The sequence below is a fragment of the Miniopterus schreibersii genome, assembly GCF_964146895.1.
Source record: "Miniopterus schreibersii genome assembly, chromosome: 10".
NCBI lineage: Eukaryota > Metazoa > Chordata > Mammalia > Chiroptera > Miniopteridae > Miniopterus > Miniopterus schreibersii.
In genome coordinates, this window is record NC_138110.1 from 65,791,882 (window position 1) to 65,806,537 (window position 14,656).

The 14,656-nt window shown below is 41.6% G+C and overlaps 1 protein-coding gene across 1 annotated transcript in view; it reads left to right on the top strand.

The window, feature by feature from the left end:
- Positions 1 to 6,807: 6,807 nt before the first annotated feature.
- CDS2 (CDP-diacylglycerol synthase 2) overlaps positions 6,808 to 14,656 on the top strand; it is a 46,181-nt gene continuing 38,332 nt past the window's right edge. Inside the window, exon 1 of the mRNA XM_081149428.1 lies at positions 6,808 to 7,131. Within this exon, the coding sequence (XP_081005554.1) occupies positions 7,075 to 7,131 (57 nt within the window). The 5' untranslated portion in view covers positions 6,808 to 7,074. The remainder of the gene's footprint in view (positions 7,132 to 14,656) is intronic.

Here is a 14,656-nt window from a genome sequence, read left to right on the forward strand (position 1 = left end):
CATTTCTGTTACATGCATCTATTTCACTGAATTTAAGATATCTTCAATGTCAGATGCACCATTGTTTTATGTAGCACAAGAAAGAAAAAATGTCAAACTATCATACAGTGCTTATCACTTAGAATTTCTATTTTGTAATTATTGAAAGAACTTTTTTAGATTTTTAAAAAATATTTGTATCATATATTACTACTGTGCATACACTAAAAAATATATAAACAAAATTAAGTGGTTAAGCCATTCCCACTATTTCTCCACACTCAGTTTCCCACTCAGTTGCTGATACTGCTGTTTTTCCATATAATATTCTCTATTGTCAAGGATGATGATACAGCTTTGGAATTTCTTCCAAGTCTCTGTCATCCATTTCCACCCTTCCTTCGCCCCACCCCTGTCTCAGGGAACCGTCAGTCTGTTCTCTGCATCTATGAGCTTGGTTTTTTGTGTGTTTGTTTGGTTCCACATATACAGTCTGTCTTTCTGTGTCTGACTTATTTCACTTAGCATAATGCCCCTGAGGTCCATCCATGCTGGCACACATTTATGGCCGAATATTATTCCATTGTTCCTATGCACCACATCTCCTTACCCATTCATCCATCAATGGACACTCAGGTTGTTTCTATATCTTGGTTATTGTAAATAATGTTGCAGTGAAAATAGGGGTGCATATATATAATTTCGAGTTAGTGTTTTGTTTTCTTCGGGTAAATACCCAGTAGAATTGCTGAATCATTTGGTAGTTCTATTTTTAATTTTTTGTGGTACTTTCATACTGTTTCCCATAGTGGCTACACCAATTTACATTCTCACCAACAGTGCACAAAGGTTCCCTTTTCTCCACATCCTCACCAACACTTATTTCTTGTCTTTTTGATAATAGCCATTCTAACACGTGTGAGGTAATATCACATTGTGGTTTGATTTGCATTTCCCTGATGATTAATGACGTTGAGCACCTTTTTCATGTGCCTGTTGGCCAACTTTATGTCTTCTTTGGATAAATGTCTATTCAGATCTTATGCACATTTTTAAATTGGATTGTTTTTGTTTTTTGCTATTGAGTTGTATTAGTTCTTTGTATTTTGGATAATAGCCCTTTATCAGATACATGATTTGCAATTATTTTCTCCCATTCAGCATGTTGCCTTTTCATTTTGTTGATGTTTTCCCATGTGTAAATTTTGATACTGGCACTTTCTTGCTTTATGTATGATCAGTTACTCTTTTGCATACATCTTAATATCAAACATAACTTCATCTATTTGTGAGTATTTTCCCTTCTTAGGCCTTTTAGAGTCTCTGTTCCTTTGCAAAATGTGGAATGTGTTCATTCCTCCAGGAAGGAACATTTGCTTCACTAATAACAAATGTATCCTCTGCTACTCTATTTCCATATTTTTTGCTTACATAATAGCATTTTGGTTTTTGGTTTAATAGCAAATCAAAGTGTAATGGACTTGAAGGCATTTAAAGTGGCAATTAAAGTCCACCCCCACAGTGCAGTTGCTCAGTTGAAACTGGACAGACCTGTGGTCAGAGGCCTCTCCAGGGAGGTAGCATTTTGCTGGAGGAGCCAGTTGTTTGGAGAATGAAAGAAAGAGGATTATGGGCTGAAACAATAGCATGTTTAAGAAGGACAGGATGCTTAAAAGGTTTTGAGATAGCAATTTTTAGAATTCAAAGCTTTTTGGGGGGGTGGTGTCCCCGTTTTATTGAGATATAATTGACATATAATAGAACTCAAAGACTGATGTATCTGGAACACATTGAACAATGGGGAGAGTGGTGCAAGATGAGGTTGCAAACAGGCAGGTGAGATCTTTTAAGACTTTGCAAGCCCTCTGTAAATGCAAGGGAAGGTTATCAAAAGAAGGTCTTTGACATGATCTAATTTGTGTTTTAGGAGGATCTTCTAGGTTTAACATATGGGTAGTGGTGCTATTCCAGTCAGTGAAAGAAAGAATGAATTAAGTAAATTATGATCGAACAATTGGTTAAACTTCTAGGAATAAAGCTATAGACGACTCCTAGTAACTGTTCACAGAATTAAATTCCAGATAAAAAATTCAAATTCAAATAAATGTAAACCCAATAAGAAATGGAAAAGTGGGCCCTGGCCAGGTAGCTCAGTTGGTTAGAGCATCTTCCCAATATGCCAAGATTGCCAGTTCCATCTTCAGTCAGGGCACATACAGGAATCAACCAATGAATGCATAAATAAGTGGAACAACAAATTGATGTTTCTGTCTCTCCCTTCTTCTCGCTCTCTAAAATCAATAAATTTTTTAAAAATGGAAGAGTATTTTGGTAAGTATTTGTGAGATCTTGCTTTGGCTTCTAAACATCTAAGGTAAATAAGCCATAAAACATAAAGAGTGACTACATAAGTTTTAAAACTTCATTATGCCTAAGAGCACTGTGTTGGTAAGTACACTTTGTTTCCATGACACAGAACCCAATTCAAACTGATTAAGGGAAAAGGGGAATTTAAGCATCTAAACATAAGCCAGAGGTGTCTGGCTTCCAGTGTTCTGAGTAAATGTAGGGAAAAAAATGGTTGGCCATATTAATAAGCAAAGAAATATAAATTAAAGGGAGATAGAATTTTAACCTACCAAATTAATAAAAGTTGTGTTAACACTCATTTGTTAGGAAGGAGTCCAGAAAGTGGGCACTTTCATGCATTAAAGATAGGAGCATAAATAGGTATAATTTTTCTGCTGGTAATTTGGAAATGTGTATGGAAAGCCTCAGAATTTTATTTATTCTTTGACATAAAAATTCAGTCTCTAGGATTGTTTTCCTAAGAAGTAATCAGAGGTACTTACCAAGACAAGGCATGCTTAAGAATGTTTCTTATAGAATTGTGAACAATTCCCCTGAAATTGAAAATAAACTTGAGGTTAATAATCTGATCTTTCTTGGGTAAATTATGATAAATCTGTAAGATGACATAGCCTTTTATTTATTTATTTTTGTATTTTTTTAAAAAATGTTTTTTTTAATTTATTTCAGAGAGAGGAAGGGAGAGGAATAGAGAAAGAGAAATATTGATGTGAGAGTGAAAAATCAATCGGCTGCCTCCTGTACGCCTCCCACTGGGGATCTAGCCCACAACCCAGGCATGTGCCATGACCAGTAATCAAACCGGTGACCTCTTGGTTCATGGGTGGATGCTCAACCACTAAGCCACACCAGCTGATCTCATTTTATTGATTGATTGATGTTTTTGAGAGAGGAAGGGAGAGAGAGAGAGGAAGAGAGAGAGAAAAGTCAGGTTATGAAACAGTATAAACAATAGTATTCCTAAAATTCTTAATATCTGGGTGTAAGTGCATAGAAAATAGGTTGAAAAGGCCAGTGTATAAATATTGGGGGATGGGGGAGGAAGAAGGCGGCATGGGGGGATAAATCATGATGGAAGGAAACTTAATGGGGTGAACACACAATGCAATATACAGTTGATGTAGTAGAGTCAAACACCTGAAACCTATATAATTTTATTAACCAATGTCACCCCAATAAATTCAATAAAAAACAAAAAAGAATATAGCCCTGGCCAATGTGGCTCAATTGCTTGGAGTGTCATCCTATACACTGAAAGGTCACAGATTCGATTCCTGGTCAGGGCACATACTTAGGTTTCAGGTTCCATCCCTGGCCCTGGTCCCAGCATGTGCAGGAGGCAAATGATTGATGTTTCTCTCTCCCTATCTGTCTCCTTCCCCCTCTAAAAATCAATGAACATGTCCTCCCGTGAGGATTATAAAAATAATAATAATGAAATAAAATACTGCCATTTCTTTAAAAATATATATATATAAATATTAACAGTAATTATTGTGGCTGATGGTACCACAAATGATTAACATTTTTCATTATACTTTTCTGCATTTTCTACACTTTCTTCATCAACCATGCATCATTGATCAGAATATGTTAATGAATGTTGGGAGAAAAAGAAACTATATAAATTCTGGCAAATTTCTTACAAGGTAATATCATATATTAGAGTGATTCTCAATCTTGGCTGCAATTAGACTCACCTTGGGAGCTTAACAACAACAAAAGCCTATTTACTCTCAGGCTCTTTCTGGAGATTGCTATGTAGCTGGACAGTGGTGGGTCCTCCATTAGTATTTTTTAGAAGCTCTAAGTTAATTCTAATTAATGATCAAGACTGAGAATTACTGCTCCAGCTTTGTGGTCAATAGATAAATAATTGTGCTTAAAGCCCCCTGCCCCTGATGTGTAGACCAGTTGTTTGAAAAAGTAAGACCAAGAGTTTGTCACAGGAAACTGACGTCATAGTTTACGTGGACTGTCTAATAATCTAATAGGTCTATAAGTTGTGGGAGTGCAGGATTTGCATATTTGAAGCTTCAGGAAGTTTGTCAGTTCTGCATAGCCCATTCTCAATTCTATATTGCATGTCATCTCATTAAACTGAATAAGAGGTTTTAGCTGAGAGCACTTGTCAAACTAAGAACTAGAAAGGCAATATAAAGGGCAGGAGAAAGAGCAGATAAAGCCTGCTTTTGTTTATTGATGATTCTTTAAACAATAAATTGTTTATTGACAATTCTTCCCCTTTAAGAGAGGAAAAATACTATTCAGGGAACTGAAGAATTTTCTTTCCACTTGTACCAATGCAATTTTTAAATGTCAAGAAAGGGGGCGGTGTTTTTATTATACAATAATAATTATAGCAATAGCTGCCAACTCATGCTGAGCTCACAGTCAGCTTGCACATTCTGGGGGCTGAAGAATCTCATGCTAGTTACTTCAAATCAAAATAACATCTCAAAATAATGGAACTAATTAAGGAGTGCAATGAAATCACTGTACACAAGATATGCCACAAGCCTGGAACAAATGACCCTAAAGGAAAAATGCTAATATGAGGAACAGAAAAGGAAAATCAGGGATAGAGGAGGAGGTGGAAGGTAATGTAAAAGAACAAAATTCTTCTTTGGGCTGCAGGTGGGGGAGATTTTTATTTATTTATTTCTATAAGTAAAGGAGAAGCCATAAGACTGGCCTAAAGGTCTATTGGCATGACTTCCAGAGGTCTAACTACCAAATCCTTCTTCTCCACAGCTCTGACTTCAGGAATATACTTGGTCTGAGTTCAATTAGCCTGGCAGGGCTGAATGTGATGGATGAGAAGTTTATTTAGGCCAAATTGTAGGGGGTTATCTACTTTAGTAATCATACTGTGCATTCCAAAACTCTGATCTAAGTGAACTAGTTCTTCAACCTCCTTTATGTTAGTTTGGATTTGAAAGGGAACAGCTGAGCTTCTGGAAGGAATGTGATGCTTACTCAGATGAGACCTTTCACAATTATGTACGCTAAAGGTAAGGATCTAGATACCAGCACCTCCACCTGACTCAGAGGATGACCTTGTGGCTATCTCTGTGTTCATGTCCTTCTAGGTTCTTTAGATAATAAACATTGCTTAATTTACCCTAGAGGTATCTGGTCTTTAGATCAAGAAGTGACCACTGAAGAGTCCAAGTGGTGATCACACAGTCCTCAACAGATTAGGAGTTTAAAATTTGCATCAGCATGGTATTTTCTTTTACAAATAACAGGAAAAGACAAAATAAAATTCAAAAGCAAAGCTTTCTGTAAATACATTATTTACAGAGATAATAAATAAACTGAAGGGAGTGGCCTGTTTCTCAAAGAAAAACAAACCCCCCGAACAAGTATTTGTGCAATGTTGTTAATACGAAAAAAAAGCATAACCCGAGTTGTGTTCTTCCACACCTATTTTACTGTCACTGTGAAGCACTGTTACAGGAACTTGGAAATATACTCTTACAGAAATCAAGAAAATATAATGCCTTCTCAGAATTCTCACTATTTTCCCCAAACCCCACAGTTCAGGTCAAAATTGTTTATATGAAACTGCAATTCCTATGTGTGCAAGTTTCTTTCCTTGTTAAATTACAATATGCTCAAGGGAAGGGACCTTTTTATGCTTGTTTTACATCGCTTACAAGACTGCGAGTAAGGAGGGCTGAAGGCGATGCTTGAGCAACAAAGGTTATTGTGGGCTTTGGTAAGAAACATCAGTGTTTTTTAGTGGGCACTTTCTAGCTGTGAAACCTTGGTTAAACCATTTTCCTTTAGGGGAAAATTTAAATCCATTCAACTAGTACTTAGGATGTGTCAGGTACATAGGGGGGATCGGCTGTGAACAAAGTTGGCAGTATTCCTGTCCAAAAAGGTCCAGAAGACAGAAATTTGAAAAACATTCAAATTTTTCAGCGGAAGATCTTATCTGCCAAGCATTGTGCATATTAAATGAGAGAAATTTAAGCGATTACTTGGTTCAGTGCCTAGCACGTAATTAACGCTCAGTAAGTACTAGAGACAACTGTGCAGACTGAAGTTTGGGTTTCATCTTATCACGTGATGACCTCCTCTTACACTTTGGGCTCCCCAGGCCTTTTTACTCAGGATCTAACCAGCGTCTACTTAGAAGCGGGAGGGAAAAGCCCTGGCTACGGAAGACACACGGCCCAGAGAAGCCAGCAAAGCACTAGCCGCCTCTCACCTTCAGCAACCCGTTACCTCTAGGACCTAGGGTGCCAGCGCCGGCCCTCCGCGGTCTGGTGGGAGCTCTCATTGGCTAGTCTTCCTCGGAAACGCACGCCTTGTCCCGCCCTCTCACGTTGCTGGTCAAAACCCGCCCATCTACTCCGCCCCGCCCTCACTGCCCAGCCTCCCTGGCGGGCTCACGCTATTGGTGGGCCTTCCGGTGCGCGTGCGCGCTCGCTCCCGGGCCCTGCGGAGAGAGGAAGCGAGCAGGCTGGGGCGGGAGAAGGCCCACAGTGCTCCGCCCGGGGGGAAGGGCGGTGGCGGCGCTGGGCGGGGCCGAGGTCAAGGGCTGGCGGGCTGGCGGCCTGGCTGCGGCGGGGCCTGCGAGCTGCTGCAGAACTGCGCGCTGCTCAGGCGGGGCGGGGCCGGCCGAGCGGAGTCCGCGCGCGCCCGCGCTGAGCTGCCCGCTCCGGCGGCTGCGCTGCTCGGCCGCGGCGAGGTCGCCCGGGAGTCTCCAGCATGAGCGAGCTCAGGCTCAGGGCGGTCCGCGACCCGGACGCGCCGCCCGCGGACAAGGTAGAGGCGGCATCCGGGTGGGCGCGGCCAGGGCGGCGGCGCCTCCGGGGGGGGTCGTCTAGCTCTTTGACCCCTTGCGGCGGGCGGCGGGCGGCGGGCGGCGGCGCCGGGCCGGGGCCGCGCGAGGGTCCCTGGCTGCGGGCTCCCTGGGGAGCACGGCGGGGCCAGCATCGGGGTTCCTCTGGGGTCCGGCCGGGGGTTGCGCGTCGCCGCCGCCTCCCCGCGTTGGTGCGGGCGCCCCGCTAGTGCCCCGCGTCCCGAGGCCTCCCGGGTGTGAAGACGTGGAGACCCTGACGCCTTCCTGGGCAGACGACTCGACTCTGTGCCCGACTTGGGCTCTCCGCACCCCTCTAAACCTTGGGGGGCGGTATCAACACAAGGCCTTGGGATTTGCCTCCCAGGGGATTTAAATCCCCTGAAGGTGAAACCCGTTAGCTTCCAGCAGGAGGTTGTTGACTGCGCGGTCGGCAGGTGCCCGCAGGTGTGCCCCCGCTAGATGCGCGCGTTTCCTGCTCTAAGAGGGGGCAGAGGAGGGTGAAACGGGGGTCGCGGCGGGGCTGCAGCTGGGGGGTGAGGGGAGGAGGCTTGTGAAGGGGCTTGAGGACGGTGACGGGGTGGCTGTGCCACGGTGCGTGCTGAGCGGCAGCGGAAGGGCCGGACTTCACCGGGCACCCGAGGCAGCAGCGGCCGGGCACCGGGGCCGCGGCGGCGCGGAGAGCGCCCCGAGGGAGCCTGCGCCGGGGCGGAAGGGAATGGTCGACCTGGGGCTTGCTCGTGGGTGGCCCGCAGGTATTTTCTTCGGTCCACGTATTGCTCTAGAACAAGACTTGCCCTGGCCGGGTGCTCGGTTGGTTAGCGCGTCCTCCCCACACGCCGAAGTTGTGGGCTCATCCCCGGTCAGGCGCCGACGAGGCTCGGCCATGAGCGCCTAAGTAAGTGGAACAGGCTCGTGCGCTCGCTGTCATCAATAAAAAGTAAACACAAGATTTCTGGAACAGTCTGAATTTCTTTGGTGATAGGGTACAAACAGAGCAGTGTTACGAGGAGGAGTGTTTTAGGTGAAAGAATGTTTTGGGTTTTAAACAACTCGTTGCTTTTGACAGTGGATCATCCAAGGAGAACTCTCCATATTGATTTTTAGAGTATATTTTGTAGAAAATTTAAGTCTTCTGTACAAGTTTAGGAGTCGCTAACAGAGACAAGGTACTCTGAAATCTCTAATCTTCCTATTAAGCACCCTGGCTGGGCCTGGAAGAACTCTGTTCCCACCCTGCATGGTAGTTGGAAGCTGTGTGTCCCTGTTGAAGGGGTGACAGGTCAGACTTAACGGTACTTTGTGGGCCTTGAAGGCGTGAGAAGAGGGAGAAAAAAGAAGGCACGAGAGCTAGTGTGCTGTATTTTTAAAAAGGTAACTATTTTTAATAATTAGACATAGTTACTGGTAAAAACAAAACAAAACCGTACATACAACTCCCCCCTCCACACTGGATTGATTACAAGGTGAAACAAAGTTCCTCTCCTCCCCACCCCAGACTCCTTGGATTCATCTCCCAGAGAAAAAGTGCTGGCCAGTGTCACTGCAATAAACTCAATAAAGTAAAAAACAAAAACACATTAAAAAAACTCCACAAAAATGTCTTAAAAAGAAAATAACCTCTGGTCCGGTGCAAGGAGCTGTCCAGCTAAATGTGTCTTAATTTTTTACAACTGCACTTAAACCACTTACACAATGACAGGATGCCTGGGGTTGTGAGGCACACTAAGTGCATGTTGCTTCCTAAAATACAGCAGTTACTGTATTCTGTTAAAAGCCTGATGTAGTCCATTAGCTCAGAATAGGGCAATCAGCTCCTCATATCATCACTGTATTTCTGAATTATCATGTATGGGATTTTAAAATAAAGATACATTTTAAGAACTGTGAAATGCTTCATTTGCCTTTGGTGAACATATGTTGTAGTTTTAAAAAATATTTATTTGTTTTATTTCATAGGTTGAAAAACCTTCCATGATTTTGGTTTTGCTATATTCTTTATTCTTTTTAAAAAAAAATAAATTTCTTGATTGATTGTTGAGAGAGAGAGAGCGGGCATGTGGGCGAGTGCCATTTGCTGCTCCACTCACCCGTGCGTGCATGGGCTGCTTCCTGTATGTGCCCCAACGAGGGATCGAACCTGCCACCTTAGTGTGTCGGGAAGATGCTCTTTAACCGACTGAACTCTGGCCAGGCCTTGCTTATATTCTTGTTAGAACTTAAGAAAATTAGAAACAACTAAAAAAGGGTATCTCTTTTAGGGAAATGAAGTGTGAAATGGGAACTTGGTTATTTCATAGAATTCAGAAAACAATATCAGGTCAGTGTATTAAAAGAACTGGGACAAATTTGAAAGATTCTTTAAAATGTTACAGTTGCTTAACTGCTATGGCAAAATTGTCATATAAATAAGCGGATAATCATTAGCTTCAGAATAATCTGGAGAGCATGTTTATTATAAAAGTCAGAGGTATTTTGTTATATTTAGCATCATAGAATGGAATTTTCAGAGCCTGTTGCTAATAAAGGAAATGTTTTCTTCTGGGAACCATGCTTATAATTTTAAAGTCCCAAAGCACAGTATTGTTGCCAAACTAAGACACTTGGAATTTAAACTTTGGGAATGATTCTTTCTTCTCAACCATGTTTTTACAATGTAGCTTAGGAAAGAGAGGACGAAGCTTGGGCCAGAAGGTTGGCGTCTCACAGTTTATGACTGGGTTGGCGTTTCAGGAGACTTTGTCTTAGAGGTTGGAGTGAAGGTTCGGGCTTTTCTGCTGTACTTACATGCTGCAGTGCTATTTAAATTAGAGCTTTACTCCTTTCAAGGCTTCCCTTCTAGATTGATGAAACCAGTGTCAGGAGGAAATAGTGACATCATTTAGAAAGGGAGTTTAAATTTTAACTGAAGACAGTGGTTTAAAGCAGGACTTAAGAGTCAGCTAGATCCATCTTGAGCCTGGGTTCTACATTCTAAGAGATACTTGACTGAGCAAGTCACTTAACTTGTATAAAAGCCTCATTTTGTCCATCTCTAAATTGGGGTAATAAAAATGCATTAAATGAGTATGCATGCTACATAGGGCAGGAAGAGTCACATTGTAATAATATGTTAGCTGTTGTTTCTGGTTGAAACATAGTTTTACAGAAAAAAACTTTAATATTCACTTTTTGCTCTTGGAAGATGATTATAAATCTTCAAGTTATAAATGTTTGGAATAGTCTTTTCCTATTCATCACCTTTTAAGGAAAGTGTTATGGACAGAGCTTGGCCTTCTATATGACCTATCTTTTCAGTCCATTTTCTTGCTGAGTTTTTAAGTGCTCAGAATCACAGTCAGGCTTAAACCTTGGAAGGAACATCACTATACAATGACCTTCCCTTCATAGCACTAGCTAATATATCGTAGGATAGTGGTGAATAATTAGAAGTGTTTTTTTAAACATATTTTTATTGATTTCAGAGAGAGGAAGGGAGAGGGAGAGAGAGAAACATCAGTGATAAGAGAGTCATTGATCGGCTGCCTCCTGCACGCTCCTGTCCGGGGATCGAGACCACAACCCGGGCATGTGCCCTGACTGGGAATTGAACCGCGATCTCCTGGATCCTAGGTCTATGCTCAACCACTGAGCCAAGCCTGGCCAGGCTAGAAGTGATTTTCTGGTATACTTTAAAGAGTGAACTACTAAAATAATAAAATTTTATTTTAAGAACTACAACTACTTCAGATATAGGAGAAATGCTTTGTATCTTTCGAAAATTTCTTTTCATTGAGAAACACTTTGCTATTGAAAAATCGGTGAATCTTAGCTTTGGTTCTCAGACTTAACAGTAGGAGAAACGGTGAAAGATTGATTTGTCATATAACTCACCATTTTAAATTTCTTAATTTATGTTGATGAACAGTATAACTTTATTTTAAAAATTCAATTACTTCGCAGTTTATTAGTATTTAAAATTTTTTTTTAAAGCTAAGTTTGTTTAAAATTTTTTTTGTGTGTGCACAAATTTGTGATTTTCTTTTTCTTAGAAGAATTTATGGCTTTTAAAAATGTTCAATTGTTCTCATCAGATGTTAGAACTAGAAGGGATCCCAAAGGTTGTTATTTTATAGACGTGGATACCATAGCCCAGAGGGTTCACTTACGTAAGGCCGCACAGTTGGTCAGATGCAGAGGTTACTCTGATAACGCTTTTCTAATTCTCTTTTTTTCTCATTATGTTGTGTGATGCTGCCTTCAAGGGCACTTAGTTTACAAACTAAAAGCTTCTACATCGATTGACTTTGATAGAAAAAAATGCCCAAATATCATCTGTTTTTGTTATGTGGCTACAAAAACAAAAAAATTGCAAAATAAATCTTTCAAAATGTCAGATACATATTTTTTAAAAATCTCAATGTGGAGAGTCTGAGAAACTTTTTTTTTTTTTTTTGTAGAAACAGTTGATTGGGTCCAGTTTTCCCAGTTATTGGACGGCTGGTGGTTATATATTTTGAAGCCCGTCCCTGAGAGCAGCACCAGGGCATCCTTGAAAGGAACTCCCAGGCGGTGCAGGCTCTTCACTCTGAGCTGTGTGTGAGGCTGCTCAGGATAAATGCTTTCTGGTTGGTGACTCAGTGTCAGAACTGTTTATTCTAGCAAGAATCATTCAGCGTTCAACACACCTTCTCCTTAGGACATTCACAGGATCCAGTGTGCTGTACGCAATCTCTGTTAGCTCTGGGGGTGGTGAGTTGGGGGGCAGCTGGCATCTGTGTTCATGAGGAAAATGTCCAGGATTTTATACCAATTTTGGCTCCAAATAATCCATTCATTCTCCACTGATTTGAAGAAATCCTATAACTTGAATGCATCTGGGAACTCTTTGAAATGAATCTTGTAACGAATTTTACAGTGCAAATAATCATCCTGTAAGCCATTTGAAAAAATGTGTCAATTCTGATTTGCGCACTCCCCCAGCTGCCCTGGGATCCGCACAGGTGGAGTGTATTGAACTCGCTAGTGTTCCCATGGGCTTGCAGAGGGCCCCCTGCGCACAGCCTCCTAACCTGTTCCATGTGCCACAGCCCCGGCCTTCCTGCCTGCGCTGGAGGCTGCACAGCCTTTCCTGGGTCATCCTGCCTCCTGTTTGGAAAGGAGACAGAGAGACCCTGACACTTGATTATTCATTTTGCCAGGGTCTTGTTGGAAGAATACTAATTTGTTCCTGGCGTTGGGCAAACTTCTTGCTTTTCAAATCTTGCCACATGATTGCCCAGTTGGGCTGGTACAGTGCCAGCGAGGGCAGACCTGATCCCCATTAGGCAGCTCACCTTGCCAGTCCTGGATCTTTGTTCTCGTGCTGTTTGCCCCAACAGTGGGCATGGCATAGGGCCCACTAAGTTAAGCGAACTTTTAAGGAAAGTTAAACTTTATTATGTTGTTTTGGCTGAGCAATCCATGGTTCAAAATTTGATAGGTGCAAGGGGTGTGCTGTGAACACCTCCTCCCCTCCTACCTAGTTCTCCCCAGAGGCAGCCCCTCATTCCAGGTTGTGGTGCTTATGAGCGGTTGCTGTCCATGCAGAAGGACCTGACCTGTCCTTCCAGAATCAGATGTCTTTTTTAAGAAAATTTAAAAAAAAAATTTTTTTAATTGATTTTAGAGAAAGAAAGGCAGGGAGGGAGAGAGAGAGAGAAACAGAAACATCAGTTGGTTGCCTCCTGTATGCACCCCGACGGGATCGAACCTGCTACCTAGATATGTGCCCTGACCAAGTCACAGGTTCTAACCAGGCGTTATCTGGATTCCTTATCTGTTGCTCTTGCGCATTTCCCATAGTTCAGGAATTGATGCCTGCACTGTTGTAAACCCTTCTAATTGAACTTCCTCCCTTCGGGATTTGTTCTCAGCCCCTTCTAGTCCATCTGTCCTTTGTATTTTCTAGCAGCTCTGAAACCGCCCTATGAATTACAGGAAAAAGGAAAAAAGGATTCCGGCCCCCTTTTCAGATCCCTTAAACTTGGTCCTTTATAGCTTTCTCTCTTAACCAGCCCCCTCCTCCTGCTTTGGTGCCTCTGTGACATGATTTTGGCCCTTGCTATTTCCAGCCACCAGAATGTGCTCTTTCTCTGTCACCTGTCTCCCTACCTTTACCTATTTAAATCTTATTTTCTCAAAATTCACTTTAGATCTTCCCTATCTCAGTACTTCATCAGGCTAGTATTTATTGTAGAAATGTGTACATATGAGATGAAATCCACTTACAGTCTCATCATTCAGAGAAACAACCATTGTTCAAATGAATATATCTCTGCCATGCATATTGCTGCACATGGCTGTAATAGTGGCTATCATGCATGATCTCATAGCTTGCCTTCTTATGCTGTCAGAAGTATTTTCCCAAATTGTTATTGTTTAGTAACTTCTTTGTAAATAGTTTCAGACTTTTTTAATCATAAAAGAAACAGATAAAAAGAAATTATATTCATTGTAGAAGCACCAAAAAGAAATCACCTTACTCCTGCCACTCAGAGATAACTACTGTTAATATTTTGGTGTGTATACTTTTTTTTAATGGATTTTTTTTTTTCGAGAGAAAAAGAAACATCGATTTATTGTTCCACTTATTTATGCATTTATTGGTTCTCGTATGTGCCCTGAATGGAGATTGAACACACAACCTTGGCATATGGGATGATGCTCTAACCAGCTGAGCTACCTGGCCAGGGCTGTACTTTCTTTTTATACACACTGCACATTCCTGTACTATGTGTACTACTGTTTTATAACTCAGTTTTGTTTGTTTGTTTTTTAAACTTAAGACTATGCCCTAAACATTATTAAGGTCTTTAAAAATTCTAACCCAGCATAATTTTTAATGGCTGTGTGTCATTTCATTGTGTAGCTATACCTTAACTTGCTGAACTAATCAGACATTTAAGTTTTTTGCTGTTGTAAGCAGGCTGCAGGAAATATTCATGTGAAAAAAAAAATACACAAAAACTTTCTGCACATGCATGATATCCTTAGATAAGTTCTATGTTTAGAACTGCAGACTCAAAAAGGGATATACAATGTTTCAGCTTTAGATACAGATAATATACTTCCTTTCCTCAGTAAATTTGTAGCCACCATAACTGCCAGAGGGCCTGTCCTACATGCGTATGGTCTCTCCTCCCCCACAAAGGAATACTAAGTATTCACTTGTTTCTTGATCTTAGGCATTACAGGCTAGTGGTTACCAGCACGGATTTGGAGTTGGACTGCTTGGTTTATGACCTGGCTCTACTACTAATTTGCCTGTTTTCTCATTTGAACAATGGGACTTAGAATGAGGTTGTTCTGAGGCATGCCTTTCGAATACAAAGTGTACCTTAAAACAGTGATTTTCAACTGGTGTGCTGTAAGAATTTTTAAAACATGCAGTACCTATTTAGTCAGGAGCACTCACCTCTTTTCCTTTAACTTGTCAAATAAAAAAGTGACAACAGCCCAGCCAGCGTGGCT